This window comes from Corvus hawaiiensis, chromosome Z, assembly GCF_020740725.1.
Source record: "Corvus hawaiiensis isolate bCorHaw1 chromosome Z, bCorHaw1.pri.cur, whole genome shotgun sequence".
NCBI lineage: Eukaryota > Metazoa > Chordata > Aves > Passeriformes > Corvidae > Corvus > Corvus hawaiiensis.
In genome coordinates this window covers 44,118,903-44,128,018 of record NC_063255.1, presented here as the reverse complement: position 1 = coordinate 44,128,018, position 9,116 = coordinate 44,118,903, and the positions used below count along the sequence as shown (strand labels likewise).

The 9,116-nt window shown below is 53.0% G+C and overlaps 1 protein-coding gene across 3 annotated transcripts; it reads left to right on the top strand.

Moving 5' to 3' along the window:
- Window positions 1-1,538: 1,538 nt before the first annotated feature.
- On the top strand, window positions 1,539-8,786 carry LOC125319680 (heat shock factor protein 5-like). 3 transcript variants are annotated; one of them, XM_048291120.1, is made up of 7 exons: window positions 1,539-2,296; window positions 2,982-3,329; window positions 4,173-4,360; window positions 5,866-5,986; window positions 7,057-7,704; window positions 8,062-8,174; window positions 8,553-8,786. In XM_048291120.1, the coding sequence occupies exons 1-5, from the start codon at window positions 1,783-1,785 to the stop codon at window positions 7,125-7,127; spliced, it is 1,242 nt and encodes a 413-aa protein (XP_048147077.1). In that variant the 5' UTR covers window positions 1,539-1,782; the 3' UTR covers window positions 7,128-7,704; window positions 8,062-8,174; window positions 8,553-8,786. The 3 variants fall into 3 exon arrangements, with proteins under 3 accessions (XP_048147077.1, XP_048147079.1, XP_048147078.1); XM_048291122.1 differs by having other exon boundaries at window positions 8,499-8,786; XM_048291121.1 differs by having other exon boundaries at window positions 7,057-7,767.
- The last annotated feature ends 330 nt before the right edge of the window (window positions 8,787-9,116 follow it).

The window sequence follows — 9,116 nt, the reverse complement described above, 5'->3', positions numbered from 1 at the left end:
TTAAAACACAGCTAAGGGTAACTTCTCATTCTTAGCCACAGAGTACTGTGGAAAAGTCAATGCAACCATAACCATACTACAGGGGTGACTAAACATTCCAATGGACAATCCGCTTTTCAGCCACCTGCTTCCTCATCTCTAGTAGGGCGCAGGTCCAGTGTCCGTGTGTTTCTCATAACTCACAGAGATTACAGAGGAGATCTTCAAATAGAGGCTTTTCTGGATGAAGCAGTGCATAGACAAATGAAACATGGGGAAAGATGTCCCTTCTTTTCTGAACTCCTGTCTTCTCCTTTTTGCCTGTTCATTAGAAATGTTGTTGCAATTCGGTCGCTGGGATAATTTTTACAGGAGTTGTTACACTGCGCTTAAAGAAAGACAAACCCCATCCCACCGAGGTGGATCATTCGTAATTCAGGTACTGTTTTAAGCTGTTGAAGATGAATTGGGAAGAGATTTTCTAGGTAGTGGGTTTCAATTTTTCTGAGAAAGCCAGCACACAGAGGAAGAGATGACAGGGCATCTCTAAACCACTCAGTGCAAAAGACTATTCCAGAATGTGCTGAGACCAACAATCCTTGGGTCACCCGTAGGCCAGGGACTGAAGTGACAGGGCAGGGCTCCTCACAAAGGGACCTGGAAGGAGGGCAAGAGAAGGCAGTGTTAGCTGGAACTCAAGACAAGCTGGATGTAAGGAGAACATCCCCCCTGCGTGTGGGATGAGCTTATGCCACAGCACCAAACATACTCACATGAGCCCGCAGGGTTAAATGATGTAGAGACATAAAAAAAAAAAAGGGCATGAATTAAAGAGATGGAAGAATTAGGTCTATTTTCTCCTGCTACGAACAGAAGAATGTTTCCAGTTCCAGAGAGAATTTAAAATAACAAGTGACACTAAGCACAGAGGATTGGAAGATCACCTTGGTTAGTCTCCATTGAAAAGACTTGGCTGCAGGAGGGATTTTGCATTGGAACTCTCCCCAGACTGGGGAAACAAAAGAAGAGAAGAAATGATTCCTGAGGAAAGAAAAAGGCAAAATGTCTTGGAGAGACATCAGCGTGAGTTCATTACAACTCTAGGTCATTCATCCCTTGGGGACAGCAACATCCATCCACGGTGCAGGATTTAAGCTTTGATGGCAACGCTGACAAAATTGCTGCCCCTTCCTGTTGCTGCTTCTGACTTCAAAGAATGAGAAATGGGCCAAATGTGCCCAAGACAGGCAGAGACAGTGAGACAGAACCAGCCAGTTAGCTGGAAAAGAGGCAAAAAGCAAGTCCTCAAGTCTCTCCTTTTCATCATTTCCCCTGGTCTTGTTGGACCAGTCTGCTTTGAAGTAGGGAACTCTGTTAGCAACCCCAAGCAAAAGAGTGAAGCTACTCAGTCGAAGATCTTTTTCCTCCCTCCCTTCAGCCATGCAGAACACAGAGAGATGCGGCTGTCACTTGACACATAGGAACAGTTTCCCATGGGATTCCTCAGTTTGGAGCCTTTCTGAAATTTGCTGCGCTTGCCTTGGTGCTTTGGGGTCGTGCTGCGAAGCAAAGGCAGAAGGCCGATTCCAGGCAGAGAAAGCAAGGGTTTGCCCCGTGCCGGTCCGTGCCGTGCCCGGGCAGCGCCCCGGGAGCCGCCCCGCCCGCGCTGTGCCCGCAGCCCCGGCTTTGTGCCGCTCGTTCCCGCGCGGGGCCGAGCGCAGCGCCCCCCTCAGGCCGCGCGCCGCCGCTGCAGCTGCGGCCGTTGCGCTGCGGCCGTTGCGGCGCCAGTGGGCGACAGGCGCGATGGCCGAGCTGCCGCTGCCCGCCGGGCTCGATGCCAGCACCTTCCCCGCCAAGCTGTGGCGCCTGGCGAACAGCCCCCGCGTCCGCTCCGTGCGCTGGGACACCCAGGGCCGGGGGCTGCTCATCGACCGCGCCCTCTTTGAGCAGGAGCTGCTCAGCCCGCCCGGCGCCGACGGGGCGGGCAGAGAGAGAGGGGCGGCGGTCCCGGACTCCTTCAAAGCCACGCACTTCGGCAGCGTCGTGCGGCAGCTCAATCTGTACGGCTTCCAAAAAGTGCTGGGTTGCTTTGGCGCGGCTGTGCCGGGCGATGCTGGGCCCATCGTGCACTTCCAGAATCCCAACTTCCGCCGCGACCGCCCCGACCTCCTCCTGCGCATCAAGCGCCTGACCAGGGCCAACAGGCAGCGGCTGGCAGCCGGGCTGGAGGTGCGCGGCCGCCAGCGCAGCCGCTTCCAGCAGCTCAACACGGAGCGGCCGCTGCTGGACTTCCTCGCCGGGCACCCCCCCAGCGCCGGTGAGACGGGGTGGGAGCTGCGGGCGCGGGGGGTGGCGTGGGCTTTGGCCGCGGGCCCTGCCCGTGCTGGGGCCGCTCAGCGCGGCTGCCCCGGGCGGCACAGGGGCTGTCCTTGGGCAAAGCAGCTGTGCCGGCAGGGCCCGGCAGCGGTGCCGGCTGTGCCGCGCTGCCGGGGGCTGCGGGACGGTCCCGCCGGGGCTGCGCTCGCCACAGCCTGGCCCGTTCGGCCTGCAGCTGGCCCAGCCCTGAGCTGTGGCTGGCTCTGCTCCTTGCCCGGGCCTGGGGTTGCTTGGGGAGCTCTCCGTGGGGGTGTGGAAGCCGAGGGCTCGGTTGTGGTCCCGCCCAGCTGCAGGGAGCCTCCTGTCCCTTTGGAGCAGAGGGAAAGACCCGGCAGTTGGGTTTCTGGCAGTTGCCTCCTGCCAAGGAATTGCAGTGGGACGGTTTTCCCAGACGGTTGAACGAGTAGGGGAGAGCTAAGTAGCCAAGAAATTGGTTGTTGAATAGCCCGGGAACATGTTTGTTTTGTTTTGTTTTTTTTTTTCTTCTTTGTAATCCTGCTTGGGAGGATGGGAGCTTTTCTCTTCCCTGATAGAAGTACAGTTGCTGCCAGGGGAAGCATACCTGAGAACCAGTACTGACCTAGTCTTCCCTTTGCCTCCTTTCCTCTTCCCTGCCTCCTACACAGCTCCCTCATACCAGCACCTCGGTGCTGTCTCACCTGAGGGTTTAGAGCTGCCTCCCAGACCTCCCAAGGCAAGCCCAGGGGCTCAGGAGTCTGACACTTCTCCACCACCTCCCAAGAGAATGTTTACCACCTCTGGACTTCCTGGGGTCTCATCAGAGGAACCAGGCACATGGAAGTTTCCACTCAAGCGTGAGCTCATCATTCCACTGGTTCGCATGGACCTTAAACGCCACCCTGAGCTCATGGTTCCACTGGTTCCTGTAGACCGTCAGAGAACTTCCGTGGCCCTTCCACAGAAGCGCAGCTGCACATCTTCAGAGCAGCACACCCCAGCCTACAGCCCATCAGGTAGGGAGAGAGTTTGTACCCTTGCTTTTCAAACAGGTCCTGGAAAGTGACCGTTTGAAGTCTTTTTGCACAGTGCTCTGTCATGGGTAGATCTCAAGTGAGAATCAGGTAGAAAGTGTCAAGTGTACGGGGAAGCAGGACCATGAAAACAAAACCAATCTCTGTCTGCTTTTGCTGTCCTTCCTCCAGATTTGGAGGGTGTTCTGGCCGTTTTCCAGGCAGCCTCTCTGTAGGGATGAAAGGGAGAGGCAAAAAACATTGGTCCACAAGCGGTCAGTGTCAGGTGCACCCCTATCTTCCTTGGAATGAAGCCCAACTAGGATGCTGACAGGATATTGCAGAGTTTGCAGATTGTCTCTCCTGCAAAGAAGGCTATTAAATTTCAAGGAGCTCTGTGTGTCCCCAGAACTGCTGCAGCTGCAGAATACGGCCTCACCCACAAGGTTGCTTTTTACAATACAGTCACAGTTGAATTTTAGCATGTGTGTCTGCAGATCTGGGCTCTTCCTGGGTGCATCCACTTTCTGTGGTCTGTTGGGATGAGAAACTCAGAAGCAGCCACATCCAGAAGCTGCTGGGGAGATAGAAAAGGCTGAGATTACAAAGTCTTTGTGTGTAGATCAGTTTTACAATCCATCCTTTAATGTACATACCTATCATCAATTAGAAGAAACACTGTTTGAGAGGAAGAAATCAGTCTTCCAATCCCCTGGGAAGTTGGAATACATTTCTGGCATTGAGTTTGCTGTGTGCTTCCTGTGATGTTTGCTGCAAGGCAGCAATAGAGCTCTGTGTCCCAAAGCCACATTCTGGAGCCTGACCAATGTGTTTGGATTCCTGCAGCCACACCGGGCAGCTCAGCCCCCAGTGCTCCACCTGGCAGTGCTGGTTGGGCAGCATGGACGGCCTCCAGCTGGGCTTGGAATAGTCCTGGGCAAGAGGAATTGCCACCCCTGGATCTCGACCTTGTTCTTGAGACACTGGAGGAGATGCTGTCACCATCCCTGCCTGAAAGGTCTCCCTGTGCTCAGGTAACTCCATTGGGTGGGAATGAAAGGGGCTGGGCTGAGAGCTGTGAATGTTGTTGCATGGCTGAGAAGCAAAGGCTTCTTGGATTAAGCTTTGAATGGACAAGGAAGGATTTGCTTGGTCAAGCAAGCTTCCAAAAGAAGAGGGATGAGAAAGTTTCCCTCCCCCCTTAGTGAGGATGAGAGGTGTGAGCCTGTGTTGGCCAGGTTTGGGTGCTCCTTTTGCTGGGAAGAATCCCTGGTGCAGGGGCCTTTGTGGTGATGCTCTTTAGGTTCTAAGAGGCTCTGTGTGATGGGAAAGAAGAGAAGAGTGTGGGGAGAATTGCCACGGAAGGCAAAGTGTCCCCTGCAGGGAGGGGCATGCGAGAGGTGCCTCTGTTAGAGCAGCAGACGTGGGCTCTGCCTGTTTTGGGTGGGAAGGCCAAGGCAAAGCAAGGGCTGGGCTGCAGCTGCAGCTGCTGCTGCTGCTGTGTGAGCCGTGCCGAGCGTGCAGGCGCTGCCAGAGCCGTGCTTGGGGATGGGCTGGAGCTGCAGCTTTCTGGTCCTCTCAGTAGCCTGGTGCCTCCATTCCAGTTTCTATCTGGCAAATCCTCAGCTGGGCAAACTTGCCAGTCTTGCTCTCCATGTTCCAGAGCTCAGGCACCTTCCTCTTGGGCATCTCTGTGGGAAGAGATGTGTGCTCCCATGCAGTCCCTGCAAAGCTGCAGCTGGATGAGACTGTTCTGCTGTTCTGCTCAGGGCTGTGGAGGGAGGGGCACATCCCTGTGCCAGGAGCTGGCAGGACTCCTTCCTTAGTGCCCACTGCATGTGTTCAGTGTCAACTTTGTCAGCTCTGGCAGCTTTTGGACTGTGTTTGAGAAGTCAATCTTCTCCACTGTTGAAGGCCTTTGGGGCCCAGACTTTGTTAGGAACAAGGGATGAAAGTGTGTGAGCAGTGGAGCTTTTAGGGGGCAGAAGTGTTGGTTTTGAGGCCCCATGACTTGTGTGATTGGTGAGCAGGACAATGATGATGCTGGACATGAAAGGGTTAAGGACTCCTTGAAGCCCAGGGGCTTCTTCTGTGTGGAAGAGCAGTTCAGTCAGGGACCATGAGTCCTTGTGTTTGCCAGATTCCCTCTTTGACTGAGGAATCCCCTTCCTCTTAACCCTTGCCTCTTCCCAGCCTTGCCTGGAGCGTTCAGTTCCTGTGTTGGCACTGGCCTTTTTGCGTATTATTAGACAACTTTGCCAAAGAATTTCTCTGTTTTGTTTAATATGCAGACCCACTGCCTGCTGCAGATACATTAGCCAGGAAGGGCAGAGTCAAGGTGGCGAGTGGGATTTTTTGGGATCCCAATATCTCATTGCCAAGTGTGATGAGCTTTCGTCTTCTGTAAACTCAGACACAGCAGTTTTCAAGAGCATTTTCTTCTTCAAGAGAAGAAAATGTGGCAGGCTCTGATCTACTGTGTCCCTGCAGAAAACAGTAAGTGATCTTTGGGTTTCTTTCTTTCTGGTTTTCTTTTCAGGTCAATCTTAGTGTTGCCCCTGAGTCTTCAGGAGGGGAGGCCGGGAACAGGGCTGCAGCAGAGGGAGCTTTGCCTGGCGCCATGAGCTGCAGAAAGAGTTCCCTGGAGCCCGAGGAGCCTGGTAAGGAGAGAGCCCACACTGCTTTAGAGAGCTCTGAGGCGGCTGCTCTGAGCCTGCCTCTGGCAGGAAGGGAGATGAGAAGAGTTGAGTTCTTGTCTGCAGGGTTGGTGCTCCCTGGTGCCTTTCGTTCAAATCCTGCCCTCCACGCTTCTCCAGAGGCACTGACACCGAGTGCTGTGCTGTGGCCAGAGAGCCGTGAATAACCCTGACCCTGTGGGAGTTGTGTCACCAACCCGGGTGTCCCAATTTTGAGCTGAAGTCCGTGGATGAGTTTGCTGCAAGGTGACAGTGCTCTGGAGGCAACACTGAGTGACTCTTGAAGCAAGAGAGCAAAACCCCAGCAAAAAGTCAATGTAGAAGTCTGAGCTTTTTGTCTCAGCACATTAAATCAATGTAGGACCAATCTGCTGGTAGCCCTAGTGAGCCACGTTAAAAATACAAGCAGCAGAAGGTCAGAGGCCAAACAAATCATAAACCACAAGGATTTATGATTTGGAAAGGAAAAACTTAACTTACCCGAAAGTAGCGAGAACTAACAGGAGAGAGAGAGCACCTTGGATCTGCATTCTTGAGCAAGGCTGGTGCAGCCTGCAGGCCTCATGGGGAGATCTTTCCCTCCCAGCTCTTCCTGCCAGAGCTGATGGTCGAGTTGAAGCCGCTGTTGCTCACTGCAGAGGGCAGTTTGTAGGTCCCAGGTAATGGAGCTGGTTCATAACCCAGCTCACAGCCCCCTTCAGCTTCAGCCGTTTCAGTGAGGACTGAGGTGTCTCTGTCAGCACAGAGGAGGAACAAGGCTGGGCTTCTGTGTGGGAGCTGGGACTGTCTGTGCTTCAGGCTCTCGTTGGTGCCATTTGCACTGGGGGTGCTGAGACTTTATTGGGAGACTTCAAACCTTTGGAGGTTTTGAAAACTTGGAATGCTCCCTGTTCTTTAAAGAGCAGCCTTCAAACTCCCAAGTGAGAGTCTGCCTTTCAGGTCACCTTTTACGGTCTTTGATAGAAAGGCAATTACTTCCAAAAGGAGAGATGCCTGAAGGCCTATATTGACTCAGTGTTCCTTTTGCTTCCCAGATATCCATCTGATCTACCTCTCCAGGAGGGCTGCCCTGCGTGGGAGGAAGGGACCGAGGGAGAGCCTGTGACCATCGGGCAGGTGGAATCCCTCTGTTTGTAGATAGATTTATAGATGTCTATAGTTATATTTATATATCCATATAATTATTTATCGTATTTATACTCTACTTATTAGTTACATATAGTATTTATAGATTTATACAGTTGTGTTTATAGGTGCGTGTATTTATAGATCTGTGTAGTTAAATTTATATAGTTATAGATATGATGTAATTATATTTATACATAGGCAGTTAGAGTTACAGATTTGCAGTTACATTTATATATGTGTAGAGAAAAATTTATATATATATAAGTTGTATTTATAAATGTACAGAGTTATAGAGTTAGAGGTATTTGGATGTTTAGATACATAGATTGATGTTTATATAGGCCTAGGCTGCATTCTAAGCTCTTTCTGCCCTCAGCCACCTTTTTAATCTCTTGCTTTTGCCCCTGTGCCCCCTCTGTCCCCTCTTCCTGTGCTGGCTCCGAGCTGGCGGCCGGGCCGGGCGGAGCTGCAGCAGCTGCAGCCCCGGTGTCCCTGGAGCGGTGGGAGCTGCCGGTGGCCGCAGGCACTGTGCCCTGAGGAGCTGCTGGAGGACGGTGAGCCAGAGGGGGCTGAGGGCGCTGAGGAGGCAGTGACACTGAAAGGACGGTGACCTTGAGGTGCTGGTGGGACTGGGGGCTTTGGGGGAGCAGAGGGCGAAGTGGCACTGAGGTAACAGGGAAGTGGCACAGGCTGAGGGGGGTGGCAGGTCTAAGGGGACGGGATGGATCTGACGGGACTGAGGGGCGTGAGAGGACTGTGGGGGTCTGAAGAAACTGAAGGCAGCTGTGCGTTTGCCAAGGGCATGGCAGGGCTGAGGGGATGGAGGGGGCCAGCAGGGAGCACGGAGGGGTCTGGGCCTGCAGCTCTGCCAGCCCTTGGAACCAATTCCAGAGCCTCCACTTTTGCAACAGCTGCCTTGAAGACCTTGAGAAGAGCCGGAGAGTGACGAGAACCAGCAGGGAGAAGCGGAAGGCCACAGCAAGAGCAGCGAATATGGACCTGCTGCTGCCGCCCGAGACCCTGGGTGAGGCCCCAGGGCCGCTGAGGCAGGGTGGGCGTGAGGGTGGCGTGGGCTTTGGCCGCGGGCACTGGCCGGCTGGGCAGGAGCGGGCCCTGCCCGTGCTGGGGCCGCTCAGCGCGGCTGCCCCGGGCGGCACAGGGGCTGTCCTTGGGCAAGGCAGCTGTGCCGGCAGGGCCCGGCAGCGGTGCCGGCTGTGCCGCGCTGCCGGGGGCTGCGGGACGGTCCCGCCGGGGCTGCGCTCGCCACAGCCTGGCCCGCTGGGCCTGCTTTTTCTTTCTAACCCTCCTGGGGAGGCTCTGAGATTTCTCTTCTCTGATGGAAGTGCAGCTGCTGCCAAGGGAAACGTCCCGATCCTGACTCGGTGTTCCCTTTGCTTGCCAGGTGTCCCATCTGCTGTCCCCGTCCAGGAGAGCTGCTCTGCACGGGAGGAAGAGACCGAGGGAGAGGCTTTGATGATGGGGCGGCTGGAATCCCTCTTCTTGTATCTCTGTTTAAAGATGTATGGACTTGCTCATAAGATAGTGACCATTACATGGACATTTATATGTAGGTTGCTATTTGTATAGGTATATTTGTATATGTATGTTGTTATATTTATGGATGTATGCTATGTATATATATACATATATGTTTGTAATTATATGTATGTGTCTATATCTATCTAAGAATATATGTATGTTGTTATATCTGTGTTAAGTTCTGTTTCCTTTGTATACTGTTTTCTAGGTATCTATTTCTATTGATGTAGGTATAGGTATATGGCTACTTAAATAGGTATAGTAGTATTTGGTTAGGTATATATGTCTATTTTTATATTTTTCTATGTATATTGATCTATTTCTAGGTGTAACTATATTTACATATGGGTTGAGATGTACAGCTATATATTTGTATTGATTTAGTTGTATGGATATGTAGATTGGTATGGTTGCCTATAGATAGGTT

Bases quoted from the DNA above. Each gene is read 5' to 3' on its own strand.
- LOC125319680 (XM_048291120.1), top strand. From the start codon at position 1,783: ATGGCCGAGCTGCCGCTGCCCGCCGGGCTCGATGCCAGCACCTTCCCC. The intron at 3,330-4,172 runs GTAGGGAGAGAG...GGATTCCTGCAG, and splicing joins CCCAGCCTACAGCCCATCAG to CCACACCGGGCAGCTCAGCC. The intron at 4,361-5,865 runs GTAACTCCATTG...TTTTCTTTTCAG, and splicing joins AAAGGTCTCCCTGTGCTCAG to GTCAATCTTAGTGTTGCCCC.